This window comes from Jaculus jaculus, chromosome 13, assembly GCF_020740685.1.
Source record: "Jaculus jaculus isolate mJacJac1 chromosome 13, mJacJac1.mat.Y.cur, whole genome shotgun sequence".
Classification (NCBI taxonomy): domain Eukaryota; kingdom Metazoa; phylum Chordata; class Mammalia; order Rodentia; family Dipodidae; genus Jaculus; species Jaculus jaculus.
In genome coordinates this window covers 12,891,972-12,908,533 of record NC_059114.1, presented here as the reverse complement: position 1 = coordinate 12,908,533, position 16,562 = coordinate 12,891,972, and the positions used below count along the sequence as shown (strand labels likewise).

Here is a 16,562-nt window from a genome sequence, read left to right as displayed (position 1 = left end):
GTGGAGGGAGGCTTCCATGGGGACAGACTTCAGAACGGAGTCCAAGGGTGAGGAGGGTGACCACGTGGTCATGCACTACTGTGGTTAGAATGCATGGGCCTCACCCTTGATGAACGTGTGGCTTCCAAAAAACAGTCTCACAAGGATGGTGTGTTATAATTAATGATCAGCACCTCAAGCATCATGGGGTTTACGTCTTTCTTCAGAAAGCAGCACAAAATAGGAATGCTCAGAACACGGGGGAAGAGAGAGATTTAACCAAGCCTAACTACAAACAACAAACTCCTTTTGTTTTCATATGATGTGTTATGATGTGTAACTATTTTTTCTTCCCTAATAAAGACTCCGGTGTGGGAGCTGGGACTCAACCAACTCCTTGATTTCCCCTGAATGCAGAATTCTCCCTTCACAACATCCTGGGAGGCCAAGACTGACTCTGAGATGAAGGCTGCTGTTCTCAGTGCTAAACAGAAAGTTTGTTTGGTTTGTAAGCCCCATAAATCAAAACAGGGGCTGCAGGCAACATGTGTTACAGCTGGGGAATCAAGCCGACCTGGCTTCCCCCCGGACTAGAACGGCACTGGACACCATTCTTGGTCTCTGGGAGCTATAGTTTCTTCTAAAGGAAACAGGATGAGGCAGGATCATAAATGCGAAGTGTCTGCAATGTCTGTTGAGAAGTAGAGGGAGAGTTCAGCCCTGGAAGCTTGACGACCTGGGTTTGAATCCCAAAGCTGACTGTCTCAGCTAGGTGACTCTGTCCATGTGCTCAACCTCCCTGGGCTGAGTCGCTTTCCTTGTGAAATAGTAATAGTGCTTACGTTATCGTGACACTGGGAAATTAGGGTGGATTAAGCCACGGAAAGGGCACCAGCGATGTTCCCACATAGCTTGATAATTATCCAGTGCTCATCAGAAACATCAGGGCTTTGCACGCAGTAGGTGCTCAATGAATGACAGTTGCGGTGGGCTGGAATTTTGGCAGTCTACTGAATCTATGAAGTTCAACCCTGCTCAGGGTGCAGATTCTGCCAGGGTGACCCAGGAGAACTGGAATCATGACAGGTGGAGAGGCAGGGCACTGGGAATGAGAAAAGCCTCCAAATGAGAAACTCATGTATTGCTGAAAAGACTCCGCGCTCGGGCCAGGGACACTGCTCACGGTCACAGCTCAGTTAATCCGCGCACGACTCTCTCCTCGAGGCTGGGCCACGCAGCTCTGTGCAGATCACCCTGTGATTCCCAGAAAGCCAACAAGCACGGATTCTTCCTTCACGAGCATGTAAACGAAGCCACACGCGGTACCTGCCCGCCAGCCTTAACACTTCTCATCAGGCAGCGTGGGACCGCTGCTGGGGGCAGGCCCTAGCTTTACAGAGCTTGTAATCAAATTACCAAACACACACACACACACACACACACACAAAAGTAAAAGAAAAAGAAAACCACCCCTGCCCCTTCCTCTGGGCAGATGCACTGCCACCTGGGTACACGGCACGAGGAGGGGGCAGGCTGGCTTGCTGGCATCACTTCCTGTCAGCCATGCCTGTAGGATATTTCAGCTGCCCATCTGTGCATGAGTGGCCCAGTGGCTTAGGAGGTGGTCTGCCCAAAGACGTGTTGTTGGTGCTTTAGGCGTCAGAGAGTGCAGGAGTGCTTTTCCCGCTGTGGGCAGCAGCTTCTAGCAGGAGTCTGAGGCCATAGACGTGTCACTGTGACTGCTTCCTAACCCCTCTGTCTGAGTCCTGTGTTTCTAATCTGTAAAATGGGGGTGGCACTGGGCTTACTGCCGACTTTATATGCTGGATGAGCTGAGGCCTGGCATGAGGATGGTCTGTGTTTAAATGCTGGGGGGAGGATTCTTGGGGTTTCCCTCAGGCTGAGTGCTCCAGTGGGGATAGCCTCACGCCAGTGCACCTCACGCGGGAGAAGAGGTTTGTAAACCGTTTATTTTCAGGCAAATCCCTCAACTGCTCTAAGTGTTCACTTTCCATCGCTGCACAGTGGGGACAATGACCGTTCCCACCTCCAAGGACGGCTGGGAGGATTCAGCGAGGAAAATATACTCAGAGGACTCGGGACTGAGCCTGACTCCGTGCGCTTCTGCCTCATCTCAACCTGCATCTCCGTCCTCACCATCACCATCGTCACCACTACTGTCACCTCTGCCACCACGATCACCACCACCACCACCACACTTGGTATCTTCAAGATACAGCAGAGAAGATACATAAATACAAGTGGGGGATCTGCCAGCGAAGGAAGGACAGGAATAAAAAGGGCAAGTTAGACAAGAGGAAGGAGAAAATGAAGAACCTAGGGCTGAACTCACTGCTAGAACTGGAAGAGACTTCAGAGGTCAACCATCTGCTTTTCCTCACCGCTTCACTTTACAGATGGAGAAACCGAGTCCCGGAAAGGGGGAATGAGCCATCCACAATGGCACATGGGTCTGTGGTGAAGCCAGGAGCCCTAGGGATCTCTGTCCATCTCACTCGCTGCTTCTGTTCTCAGCAAAGCGTCCAAGGGTCCTCAGAGTTGGGAGATAGAGATGAGGTTGACAGAACCCTCCCTGATGGGCACGTCTCTATTGCTTACCCCGAAGCTCCAACCGGAACTGAGCCTTGCTGCCTGCCTGCGTCTCTTCCTGTGGGGAGCAGGCTGGGTGGGAACGTATTTGGGAAGGAGAGTACCCGGAGAGTGGACAGGGTCTGCAGGGGCGGCCTGACTCACCTTGGACCTGTGTCTGGTACACGATGAAGTAGCTGGGGGTCCCGCAGCTCTCAAACTCCTCAGCCCCGCACTTCTGCGCGCACAGCTGCTCATCCTCTCTCTCGTGGAGCGGGAATCGCGTGGTGGGAAATCCGCAGTGACAGGCGGTGCCCGCGAGAGCCGCCAGGGGGCACTCCTAGGGGACGAGGGGGACAGGAAGGGAGTCACCCAGTGCCTGCGCAGCCTGGGCCTCTGATGGACTGAAATTTGAACTGCATCCCAACTGCAGGAAGAGCTGTGCTCATCAGATTGTCCTTTAAATGGTTGTTTATGGGGCTGGAGAAATGGCTTAGCAGATAAGGCGCTTGCCTGCAAAGCCAGATGACCCAGGTTCAATTCCCCAGGACTCACGTAAGCCAGATGCACAAGGGGGCACATGCATTGAGTTTATTTGCAGTGGCTGCAGACCCTGGCTGCCCATTCTCTCTCTCTCAAATAAATAATAATAAAAAGGTTATGTTCATGCCCATATATTAGTGCTGCTCTCATTTTTGGTTGGAGAAGGTTCTTTCTGTAGACAGATGTTGGTAACTATTGAGGTGATTTGAGACTCATCAAAGTGCTGAGAAGAAGTGACCATTAGTGGCTCAGCACCAAACGAGGCGTACTTATCACATCCACCAAGGCTCAGGGGATGTTGCAGAGTGTAAGAGCCAAAGGCTGGGGAGGAATGCTGTGGAACACTGTCCTCTGGACACGAAGTGCCCACTGCTTTCATGGCCTCACAGCAGCTGTTGTTTCCTCCACAATATTGGGTCCATCAATGTGTCATCATGGACAATGGAGAAAGGTAAGAAAAAAAAACCAAACATCAACCTAGAAGATCCAGTTGGAAAAGAAGGAGGTGTTATGTGAAAGGGATATGGGAGAGAGGGAACAAAAGAAAATAGTGAAGGGGATTATGATCCAACTATATAATGGACAGGTATGAAAACTGTTAATAAAAATATGAAAAAGGGGAAAAATGATGCCCGAAGGGTAAGACATTAATCTATCAACGGTTCAAGCTAGTAAGAATAGGAATTCTTGGGCTGGAGGGATTGCTTAGTGGTTAAGGTGTTTGCCTACAAAGACAAAGGAACCAGGTTCGATTCTCCAGGACCACGTTAGCCAGATGCACAAGGGGGTGTATGTGTCTGGAGTTTGTTTGCAGTGGCTGGAGGCCCTAGTGTGCCCATTTTCTCCCTCCCTCTCTCCTTCTCTCCCTCTTTTTCTGTCAAATAAATAAATAAAAATAAATTTAAAAGAAAGGGGATTCTTTGGGAAAGCAAGGCTTCATGGGAGAGTGCTGAAAGAGGTCTCTGCTCTTCAAGGGCGGCATACAGAGATGACTACAATTGTGGTCCAAGGCCAGGGTTCATTCCAATCTGGCAGAACTTGGCAGTGTCATTTACATGTTAGTTTTAGAAGAATAAAAGAAGCAATATTGAGGAGACCATGGAGTATCGCACCAGATGGCCCCAGAGGCTAAGAAATATGAGGCAGACCATAGTACCCACAGGAGATACCATAGCCAGTGGGCACAGCTATAAGGGTGAACCCTGCATTGCAATGGAGACCTCAGAATATTAGTTGCCAAGACCGTGGAACATCTGCCAAGAAACACTGCGAGCCTGGGGCAGATGTGGCCCATAAGAGAGGCCACAGGTAGCATACCTGGAGAGGCGGAGCTACCCGAGCCTTTTGGAGCCCAGAGGATTTCATCATGAGTCCCAGATACCAGACATGGAGCAGCAGAACTTAATGCTGCCTTGCTGGTTTTCAGTCTTGCTTTAGTCCAATCTTTCCTTGCTATTCCCTCAGCAATCCCTTTTGGAGGAAATTCTTATTCTGTGTCTCTATATGTTGGAACTATGAAACTTACAGGTTAACCCATAACTTAAAGGTTATGGGTTAAAATTGTTACATTTAGGCTGGAGAAATGGCTTAATGGTTAAAGCACTTGCCTGCAAAACCTAAGAACCCAGGTTCAATTCCCCAATGCTCACATAAGCCAGATGCACAAGGTGGCGCATGCATCTGGACTTCGTTTGCAGCATCTAAAGGTCCTGGCGCACCGATTCTCTCCCTCTATCTGCCAGTCTCTCTCTCTCTCTCATAAATAAATAAATGAGTAAATAAAAATGTTACATTTGATTGTCAGGTATTCACGGGGTGGACTTTTGATGGTTAATCTGTGATTGTCAAGTTGATAGGATTTAGAATCACCATGGAAACAAAACTTGGGTCATAACTGTGAGGGTTTTTCTAGATTAGATTAGCCCAGGTGGGAGGATCCGCCCTAACTGTGGGCCACACCATCCCATAGGCTGGCTTTCCAGGAAGCAGCATTCCTCACTCTGCTCCCACACTGCGGACGAGATGTGCCTGCTGTCAAGTTCTCCCCACCATGGTGGACTTTCCCCTGAAAATGTAAGCTGAGAATAAACCCTTTCCTCCTGGAAGCTACTCAGGTCTGGTATTTTGTCCCCGCAATGAGAAACTCACTGATAAACTGTGTATTTGCAAAGTGCATGAATGAAATGGTTTTCCTCTGAACATTCTGCTTAAAAAATATTTTTAGTGGACTGGAGAGATGGCTTAGTGGTTAAGGCATTTGCCTAAAAAGCTAAAGGACCTTGGTTCGATTCCCCAGGACCCACATAAGCCAGATGCACAAGGTGACACACGCATCCGGAGTTCATTTGCAGTGGCTAGAGGCCCTGACACTCCCATTCTCTCTCTCTTTCTCTACCTCTTTCTCTGTCAAATAAATAAATGAGTATTTATTTATTTGCAATGAAAGAGAGACAGAAGAGGAGGAGGAGAAGGGAGAGAATATTGCCTTTGTAAATGAGCTCCAGACTTGTACACCACTTTGTGCATCTGACTTTAGGTGGGTACTGGGGAATTGAACCTGGGCCAGCAGGCTTTGCAAGCAAGCACCTTTAACTGTTGAGCGATCTCTCCAGCCCATACTCTTTTCTAAAATTTAATTTCTTGACGATTGTTTTTGATACTATCCTCCCCATTACCCTCTCTGGTCCTCTTCTCACTCCAACTGACCCTTCTTCTTTCCATGTAATCCTCTTCCTACTTTCAGGTCTGTTTTTGGAGACCCACTGGGTTTAATTAGGGTTGCATGCATGAGCCCCAGTGGAGGGCTATTTACAGAGGCGCGGGGGCAACTTAGCAGTGGTTACACCGCTGGGCAAAAATGTCTCCCCGTCTTCTAGCGGCCATTTAACTGCCAATAGCCCCTCAGAGAGGGGCGGGGCTTCACAAGGCTCCACTGTGAGGGGCATTGACAGGCCCAGGCTTGTGCAGCTAACAACAGTTGTTGTGAGTTCACGAGTGCAAATGCCACGGCATGTTCAGAAGGCAGCACTCCATTCCACAGCACTCCTCCCCAGCCTCCGGCTCTGGGAAGCTTGGAGGCCCTTGCACATCGCTGGTTCTGGATCCTGCTCTGTGCATAGAACCAGCCTCCATGGGCGGTGGGCAAGTGGCCCAGGCACACGGTTTCTACCCATGAAGAGTTCACAGTCTGGCTGGGCGGGAGGGTTAAACAGTCAACGTGGAAGACCTCAGACCAAGAGAGTGACGTGCAGGTCATTTCAGTCCAACGGCAGCCCTGTGTTCACAGCCCTGCCGAGATGGGGACCTTCTATCCTAAGGTGAGGCTGTCCCTGTCTCGGGCTGGAGATGTATGGATGCCTTTCCAAGGCTAATCTTCACTCCTGAGCACTCCCTCAGAGGGAGATCTATCTATCCTCAGCCCTTTCTATCTACAGAAATGATTCATTGCTTCCCCCACGTCCCAGATCATGGGCCATGACTCCAACCACCCAGAATGTCATCTACTGCTTCTGCAGCCCAGCACTCCTTTTCTTCACTGCCCTGTGACGCCCTTCCCCTGCCACTCAAGGGCCACAAGCGAAGCTTCTGAGCTCACCTTCTCGGTGCAGAGGTCCACACATCTGTCCACGGACATGTTCGGCATGGCAGCCGTCACAGGCAAGGCTAGGGACAGATTGTCAGGCCTGCGGAAACAGCCTCGAAATACGGCGCTTCCATCTGAAGAACCACATGGAAAAACGAGCTGTTAGATCTAAACGGGCTGTGGGACACCTTCTGAAGGAAATTCTTGGAAATTGAAGCCCAGGGATGGTTACAACCAAGGCCACATAGCAAGCCTAAACAGAGAAAGAATGAGCTGCATTCTTTTTAAAAAAGTATATACATCTAATTTATTTATTTGCAAGTAGAGAGATATAGACAGAAGAGAGACAGACAAAGAGAATGGGTGCACCACGGCTTCCAGCTGCTGCAAACAGACTCCAGAGGCATGCGCCACTTTGTGCTTCTGGATTTATGTGGGTCCTGGGGAATTAAACTCGGGTCATTAGGCTTTGCAGGCAAGCGCCCTTACTGCGAGCTGTCTCCCCAGTCCCCGTATTTTCTATTCTTGAACAGGTCTGTCCACAGACATGTCAACAATCCAGTGGCCGCCCTCTTTCCTGTGGCAGAGCCTCTGGAACTCCTGCTTCAGTTTCAGTGGTGGGAAGGCCTCCGTTGTGGGAACCAGCACGTCACACTGTGTTCTCATCAGGAGATGGACCAGCATTAGAGGATTGAAGGGAGCCGAGGACCCTTCCTCATCAGTACCAGGGCTCTTCTTCCTTCCTTTGTGCTGGGCTTTAGGGGAAAGTATCTGAAACTCAGGAGTCTCCACTGACCCAGCGCTGATACTTTCTGGCTGCACGGGCAGGTGTTTTTGTGTGTGTGTGTTGGGGGGGGGGAGGACTCACTTTAAGATATTTAACCTGAGCCAGGCGTGGTGGTGCACGCTTTAATCCCAGCACTCGGGAGGCAGAGGTAGGAGGATCGCAGTGAATTCGAGGCCACCCTGAGACTACATAGTGAATATCAGGTCAGCCTAGGCTACAGTGAGACCCTACCTCAAAAAACCAAAAAATAAAATAATAAATTTAAAAAAAAATTAAAAGAAAAGATTTAACCTGGAAGCAAACGGGCTGCACAGTGGAAGCCAGGAAGCCCACTGCTTTTCTCCAAGGAGAAGTCACCCCAGGAGGAAACATCCACAGCCAATGTCTTATGCTGGTTCCTGGAAGCACAACCCAAGGCAAGTGTTTCAGTGAAGGTGGAACCATCAAGAGGAGCCTCAGCTGGGCCTACCTTCAAGCTAGGCTCTGCAGAGGAGAACATACCAATGAGTTGCTCCACCTTAAGGAAAGTGAACTAACCTTGGCCTTGTGTGATCCTCCTTGATGCCAGTCCTTTACTGGCTATGGGTTGTTCCCCAGGGAGAAGGGATGGGGGCTCTAATCACCAATAGCTACTGCAGTAAGGGGCATGGAAAGGTGTCCCTATAGATGTCTGTAAGGATGTATGGATGTACCACTGAGGAAAGTCACTGTAATATTCTTTTAAATACTTTATGAGAGAGAGAGAGGAGAGAATGGTCATGACAAGGCTTCTTGCCACTGCAAGCAAACGCATGTCCCACCATGTCCATCTGGCTTACGTGGGTTCTGAGGAATTGAACCTGAGTCTTTAGGCTTTGCAGGTAAGCACCTAACCCACTAAACCATCTTGCCAACCCTGGTATTCTTTTAAATCAACAAGAAAGAGATAAGCAACATAGGTGTCTAACCATGCAATACCTAGAAAATGAAGTACAGAAGAAAAACGCAATGGAATTCTGATCTCACAGTGGAAATCTATGACCTCACAATGAATTCTGATCTTACTAAGGAAAACTATGACCTCACAGTAAAATCCTATGACCTCACAATGAGTTCTGATCTCACAATGGAATTATAACCTCACAATGGAATCCTATGATCTCACAATGAAATCTGATCTTACTAAGGAAATGTATGACTTCACAGTAGAATCCTATGACCTCACAATGAGTTCTGATCTTACTAAGGAAACCTATGACTTTACAGTAGAATCCTATGACCTCACAGTAAATTCTGATCTCACGATGGAGATCTATAACCTCACAATGGAACCCTATGACCTTACAATGAATTCTGATCTTACTAAGGAAACCTATGGCCTCACAGTGGAATCCTATGACCTCACAGTGAATTCTGATCTCACAATGGAATTATAACCTCACAGTGGAATTCTATGATCTCATAATGAATTCCGATCTCACAATGGAAATATACGACCTCACACTGAAATCCTCACAATGAATTCTAATCTCATAATGGAAATCTATGACCTCACAGTGGAACCTTACAAGCTGACAATGAATTCTGATCTCACAATGAAATTACAACCTCACACTGGAATCCTATAACCTCACAATGGATTCTGATCTCACAATGGAATTTTGACCTCACAGTGGGATTCTATGACCTCACAATGAATCTGACTTTGCACTGGAATATTACCTCACAATGAAACTTTGACCTCACAATGGAATTCTATGACCTTATACTGAAATTCGACCTTTACATTAGAATTCTAACATCACAATGGATCTCTTGGTACTCAGAAAGGAGCTCTTTGGCCTTACAATGAAATTCTGATCTCACAATTAAATTCTCCCCTCACAATGGAATTGTAGGGCCTCACAATGAAATTCTTACTTCGCAATGGAGTTCTATTACATCACAATGTAATTCTGATCTCACAGTGAAATTTGGAATTGACAATGAGCTCCTGACTTCACAATGGAATTCTATAATCTCACAAGGAACTCCTATGACATTAGCATGAATTTCTAATCTCACAATGGGATTCTGACATCATAATGGAATCCTATGATCTTATGATTGAAGCTATTGGCCTCACAATGGAATCCTGGCTTCACAACAGAACTGTATGTCTCACAATAAAATTGTATGACATCACAAGGCACTTCTATGACTTTACAATGGAATTATGATAACACAAATAAAATTTTATGACCTCACAAGGGAATCTTATGACTTCACAACTGAATTCTGACCTCACAATAAATACCATGACCTCACAATGTAATTTTGACTTCACAATGTAAGTCTATGATCTCATAATGAAAAACCCTATGCCCTCACAATGGAATTTTGACATCACATTGGAATCCTATAACCTCATGGTGAAATTTACACCTCACAATGGGACTCCATGCCCTCACAATGAAATTGGATAAACTCACAAGGGAATCCTATGACCTCACAATGAAATTCCGACCTTACAATGGAATTCCATGACCTAACAATGGAATCCTAAGACCTCACAATAAAATTATAACCTCACAATGGAACTGCATGAATTCACAATAGAATTACATGACCTCCTTTTATTGTGCTGAGGCTGTAGCCCAGGGCCTCTTACATGCCAGCCAAGCTTCCTACCACTGAGTTACGGCCTCATCTGTGATCTACCCTGACAGTAATGGAATAAATGCTTATTCTAGCCATAGGATGTATCAAAGATTCTTTCAATGTTAAGCACGAAGAATATTAAGTTCTACATATCAAAAATATCAATGTTATTAAAGATTCTATCTCTAGACATCCAGAGTGCCACTTAACATGCCAGTAGGCAGTTTTTCTGCATAACAGGTGTCATGAATAACTTTTCTAGGCCAACTTGGCTAGCCTGTGGCATCCAATTATTTGTTCAAACTTTGGTCTATATGAAGGTACTTTATAAATGAGACTGGCATGGGATTATTCTGGATGATGTAATCATCCCGGCTCATCCAATCAGCAGAAGCCATTAAGGAAAACAAAAATCTGAGTGTTTCTGGAGAGGACGAGATTCTTTTTAGAAACTGTGGTATTCATTTCCTGTCTTGGTCTCTAGCTTGCTTGATCTTCACTTCCAATCTCAGACCTCAACAGCTCCCAAAATTATGAGAGCCAATTCCTTAAACTAAGCCTCTTAATATGTACACACATCCATGTAGCCACTTGTTTTGTTTCTCTTCTAGTAGAACTCTGAGTGATCCACGAGGTCTGTGGGCATATCTTTCTTTCTACCTTTGCGTAAAAACTCTTCTCTATTTCCATGTGAACATGCATTTTATGCAGTAAGTAAAAAATAAGAAGTGTGGACTGGAGAGGCTGCTTAGTGGTTAAAGCACTTGCTGGCAAAACCTAAGGACCCAGGATTGATTCCCCAGGACCCACATAAGCCAGAAGCACAAGGCGGCGCATGCATCTGGAGTTTGTTTGCAGTGGCTAGAGGCACTGGTATGCCCATTTTTTCTATCTGCCTCTCTTCTCCCTCTCAAATAAATATATTATAAAAATAAGAAGTGGCTCCTGACAGATTTATTGCAAGACTCATGTCAATTTGCAAGACTCATGTCACATCTGAGACTTCACAGGGGTGTGTGTCTGGCTGTGTGACAGAGGAAGTGAGTGCAGGGTGCCTTTGGGGTCCTCTTGCTGGTAGGACTCACTCTTATGATTAGAGATCACTCTTACTGTAGGGGTTAACTCTCTGCCGTCAGGGGCCACCTTGCATCCTCTTGCAGACATGACCTTGAATGCCTGAATACTTCAAGGCTGGATCAGAGCCCACCTGCTCTTCTCTGGGCTCCCATAGCCCAGAGCTCTGCCTTGCCCCTTCTGTGTTCCTATTTCTTGGGCTCAGTCTGCTGGCGGTGGAACAGCTTGGGGCCAGCTGCAAGAGTTTCTGAAGTCCTATCACCTCTTTGTTTTGATGCATCATAAAAATGAGGCAGGGCTGAAGAGGTGGCTCAGTGGTTAAAGCGCTTGCCTGAAAAGCCAAACAACCCAGGTTCAATTCCCCAGGACCCATGTAAGCCCAGTGCACAAGGTGGCACATGCGTCTGGGTTTTATTTGCAGTGGCTGTAGACCCTGGTGTGCCCATTCTCTGTCTGCTTCTCTCTCTCAAATAAATATAATTTTTACAAAATGAGACAAATGTCACTGAGTGTCAGCTCAGAGTCAGGCATGGAGGAGTCTTCCCTGGTTGGAAAGAAGCCACTACCCCATGGGTAATTAGGCCAAACTCAACCACATTAAAGATGCCAGCAAGCAGAAGCAAGGTAGGCTGCAGGCTGCTCCCAGCCCTTCCAGCAACCCACAGTCACTAAACTCCACAAAGACATTCCCTGTCCTAGAGGGTTCAAGGCAGCTATTTTTAGATAAACCAAAGACTCCTGTGGGCATTAGACACCTAAATGGCTTGAATGGGCGATTCTTGGAGTAAACTGGTGGGAGAAGGACTTAGGTAGATGGAGGGAACAAGGGAACACCACTCACAGCCCAAACTGGGCAGATGCTTTCTAGACTCTATCTCACCCAGTAGCCAGAGAAATTATGGGGGTTGGAATTGTGCCCATTTCACAGATGAGAAAACTGAGGCTCGAAGAGATTCCGTGACTTAGCCAGCATCAACATATCAAGGAACTAAGAGTTGGGATATAAGAAGTCCATATCACCCCACCCCTGTGTTTTCCTGACGTCTTGCATTTTCCTTAGAAGGGAAGTATAAACTGATTCCCCCATGACAATACCAAGGGAGTTTGTTCTAACAACCACCCTCTTGTTTGTACATAGAAAAACTCTATGATTATAAATGACAGGTGTTCTAGACATGTGGGAGGCCTGTGGGAGAGAGAGGGACAGGGACAAGACCCATCCAAGCATATGGGACTTTTCTGGGCCATCTAGGCTCACCTTAATAGGCGTGGCCAGAAGAAACTGTCAGTGAGAAGAAAGCATGAATTGCACAAACTTCTCCTGATGTTCAAAGTAAAAAAAAAAAAAAAAAGTGTCATAATTAACAGCTGCATGTAACAGCTGCACACAAAATCTACTACAGAAGTTGTAAAACATAAGCCAGGGATTGATTTTTTTCCAGTGATATCTTACACTTCCTTGTGCATTTGTTATGAAGGTGGGACCGGGGAGTGTGAGAGCAAGGGTAGGGAAAGATTGAAGAGGCGGGGAAGAGACAGGGAGAGAGGGGAGAAAGGAGAGAAAAGTAGAGAGAGGAAAGAGAGTGAGATAGAGGAGAGAGAAGGAGGAAGAGAGAGGCGGACAGAAAAGAGAAAGGAGGGAGGGAGGAAAGGAAGGAGAGATGGGGGAGCTCTAAGTCCTAGCTAGGCGAGTTGGCAGTGGGGCAGATCAGCACCATGGACAGCCCTCCGCCGTCCCCTCCAGCTGAATCTCCCCACCTAAAATTTTGCCAGCATAGTCCAGGCAAACCCATTCTCTTGCAGTGTTCTGTAGAGTCACAAAGCCCTCCGATCACCAGACGGTCTGTCCCTCGGGAGGAGCTACACTTGCAGACACATTTAGCAAGCTGCTGGAACAAATGTAACTTACCAAGAAGGAAAACCATTCCGTGGTTCTTTTGTAAGAAGGGCAGAATTCATGTGCCCAGGGATCCGTGTCGAGGAGGAACAGCAGGGCTCCTAGAGACACGTGCTGTGCCCACCTCTGAATGCTTCTGGACACAGGAGCACGGCACCACCCCAGAAGCTCGCAGGCTGGCTCACCATTAAAAGGTAGGTGCTCCCTGGTGTAGTTAGCTCAGGAGAAAACGAGCCTACCTTCAGATCTTCCCAATGAGGAGGGCAACATCACTGGGCGGGGGGGGGGGGACTCTGCCAATGGGGTCAGCTTACACCTCTCACTTTTTCTGGAGTGTTACTCACAGCTCCTCCTGATGTCACCCACACTAAGGCACTCCTTCTGAGTTATTTATGCATAAAACAGATCCCGGGTACAGAAGCTAAGGGGGCCCAGACTCACAGCAAACTCTTTGGACATTTGTTTTAAATTATTTTTTTTTTGGTTTATTTTTATTTACTTATTTGAGAGCGACAGACAGAGAAAGAGGCAGAGATAGAGAGAGAGAGAGAGAGGGAGAGAATGGGTGCGCCAGGGCCTCCAGCCACTGCAGACGAATTCCAGATGCGTGCGCCCCCTTGTACATCTGGCTAACGTGGGACCTGGGGAATGGAGCCTCAAACCGGGGTCCTTAGGCTTCACAGGCAAGTGCTTAACCGCTAAGCCATCTCTCCAGCCCTCTTTGGACATTTTGTGTTGCTTGGAACTGAGAGACGGGTCAAGGGGTCTGGGGGTCAGGGAAGGACGGAGCTAGGCTGGAGCTCAGTATTCACCATAAAAGGATATGGAGGGCTGGAGAGATGGCTTAATGGTTAAGGCACTTGCCTGTGAAGACTAAGGACCCAAGTTCCATTCTCCAGTACCCACGTACAGCCAGATGCACAAGGTGGCGCATACGTCTGGAGTTCATTTGCAGTGGCTAGAGGCCCTGGCATGTCCATTCTCTCTTTATCTATCTGCTCCTCTCTCTCTCAAATAAATAAATAAATTTGAAAAAAAAAATTAAGGAGATGGAGCCCAGTTCACAGAGTCAGGGCACCTACCACACTGTGGTGAGTGAGTGAGGTCAGAGGCCCACGGTCAGTCCCGGAGAGGCACAGCGGCCTTGGGAGAGGTGTTCCTGCTGGCCTCCACCCAACCCAAATCCAGGCTTGTGTGGGCTCAGCCCTTCCTCCCCCCACCACTTCCTTGGGAACTGGCCTCCAGTCTGGGTGTTCTCTCTTCACCAGGCAAAATCTTATCATCAACTGAGGCCTCCATCAGTGCCACCTCCTTTCTGCGACCCCCCTCGGAACGTTTCACTGAGCCATTGTTCTGCTCTCTGTGGCCCAGGTTCCATGATGTAAAATGAAGACAGATGAGGATGGTGCCCCCAACAAGGCATCCAATAAACAGCTGTCACTGACTCTGGGCTTTTGCTTCCAATTGAACACACAGATTTCTCACTCACCTGGATTCTCCTTACGGTTTAGCTCACAGGTTCTCCTGGTGCCTCCAACCCCCACAGAAAAACCAACACTACCAGTATTGTGTCTCTTGCTCCAGGATGGGGACTTCCTTGGGGAAGGGTCTGTACTCTGTCCCTCTCCTAGCATCCCCACACCTACTTTTCATGGGAACTCAAAAGTGCCCTGGTCAAATCACAAAGGCCCCTGTCATCTCTCTATATACCAAAGATCCCATCAGGAGTCCCAGTGGGACAAATGGCCAGCCACCTGTTTTTCTACCCACAATGTGTCACTGCTTCCATTCTAGTCTCAAGGGAAGTAGCCTTGAGGCTTAGCTATTCCTTTAGGGTCCCCACAGCTGAATGTGTGTTGCATTCTGACACCTTGGAGCAATTGTAATGGACCTCAGGATACAGAACTTGACTCAGGAGAAATAAGGTGACGGCCCACTTGAATATGATGGAAAGATGCTGCCGCAGAGGCAGGTAAGCTATGGGGGTGGAGGGGCAGTCACATCCCTGAGGCCTCCCCATCAGCCAACCACCCCTCTCTAGAGGTGCAAAAGCATATCACTGTAACAGATCTCAGCCATCTGTGTGTGTTATACATCTCAACTAATTCAAAAGTCTTGGATAGTCCATGAAAGTGTTATTATAGCAGGTGACCACAACTGTGTGTGTGTGTGTGTGTGTGTGTGTGTGTGTGTGTGTGTGTGAGAGAGAGAGAGAGAGAGAGAGAGAGAGAGAGAGAGAGAGAGGAGAGAGAGAGAGAAAGAGAGAATATGTCAAGATTTTCTAGGCAACAGAACATTCAGAAAAGATCCCAGGCAGACCTCAGGCACATTTTGCATATGTTTAGATTGACATCTGAAACCCACCACCACACCTTAAGATCTGCCTAGTGACACTCAGGCCTCCAGCCAGGTAGCTGCAGATGCAAACTACAAACTAATAAAACACTCAATATATTGGGGGCCATCTATTCAAACTACCACACTCAGTTTCCTTCCTGGAAATGAGGATTACTTATCAATAGGAATTGGCCATGGGGTGGAGGGGGCACAAGGAGAAAGGGGCATGAAGTCAGGCTTGACCAGTTCCTGGCCACAACAGACCCTTGACACAGTTGTTAACTGTTTCCTCCCGAGGGCCAGTCATGGGACAATGCCCGTGGAAGAGGAGCTGGCTCCTGGCCCCACCTGCCGTCTCCCCTCAGTTTGTAGTCTGGAGAGTTTTTCCAACAACTCAAACCAGAAGCACTGGCCAGCCCATGGACTCTCCAGGAGAGCAGTCAGTGCTCCCAAGCTGGCTTCAGATCTCCACTGTGCACAGGCTATGAGACATTGTTTTCTCATCTGCAAAATGGGTGCAAGTTCACTAGTGATTTTAGTGCCTTGTGCCTCTCCCCCTCCTTTTCTTTTGTGGTACTGAGGATTGAAGTCAGGTCTGCATTTGGTAAGTGCTCTACCACTGAGCTACACACTCAGCTTCACTCTTTATTTTAAAAAAATAATTAATTATTTATTTATTGAGAGAGCGAATGAGAATGGGCATGCCAAGGCCTCTAGCCACTGCAAAGGAACTCCAGACACATGCACCACCTGTGCATCTGGCTTACGTGGGTCTTGGGGAATTGAACCTGTGTTCTTAGGCTTTGCAGGCAAGTGCCTTAAGTGCTAAGCCATCTCTCCAGCCCCCACTTTATTTTAATTTGGTATGTGTGGGGGGGTATATGGGTATGTCCAGTGTGCATGCATGTGGAGAGCAGAGGCTGACGTCTGGTGTCTTCCTCAGTAACTCTTCACCTTATTTTTTGAGACAGGATCTCCCATTGAACCTGGAGCTCAGTGAATCAGTTAGGCTAGTTAGCCAGCAAGCCTAGCTCTCCACCTCCCCTGCACTGGGATTACAGGCACCTGAGCACTGGGATCTGCTGTCAGGTCTTCAGATTTGAACAACAAGCATTTTACTGAGCCATCACCTCAACCCCTATTTGAATTAAGTT

At 47.6% G+C, this 16,562-nt stretch overlaps 1 protein-coding gene across 1 annotated transcript in view; it reads right to left on the bottom strand.

Moving 5' to 3' along the window:
• Wscd2 (WSC domain containing 2) overlaps positions 1-16,562 on the bottom strand; it is a 116,747-nt gene that overhangs the window by 18,027 nt on the left and 82,158 nt on the right. The window contains exons 5-6 of the mRNA XM_004664097.2: positions 6,707-6,828; positions 2,734-2,908 (exon numbers count right to left, since the gene is read on the bottom strand). Coding sequence (XP_004664154.2) covers positions 2,734-2,908; positions 6,707-6,828 — 297 coding nt within the window. The remainder of the gene's footprint in view (positions 1-2,733; positions 2,909-6,706; positions 6,829-16,562) is intronic.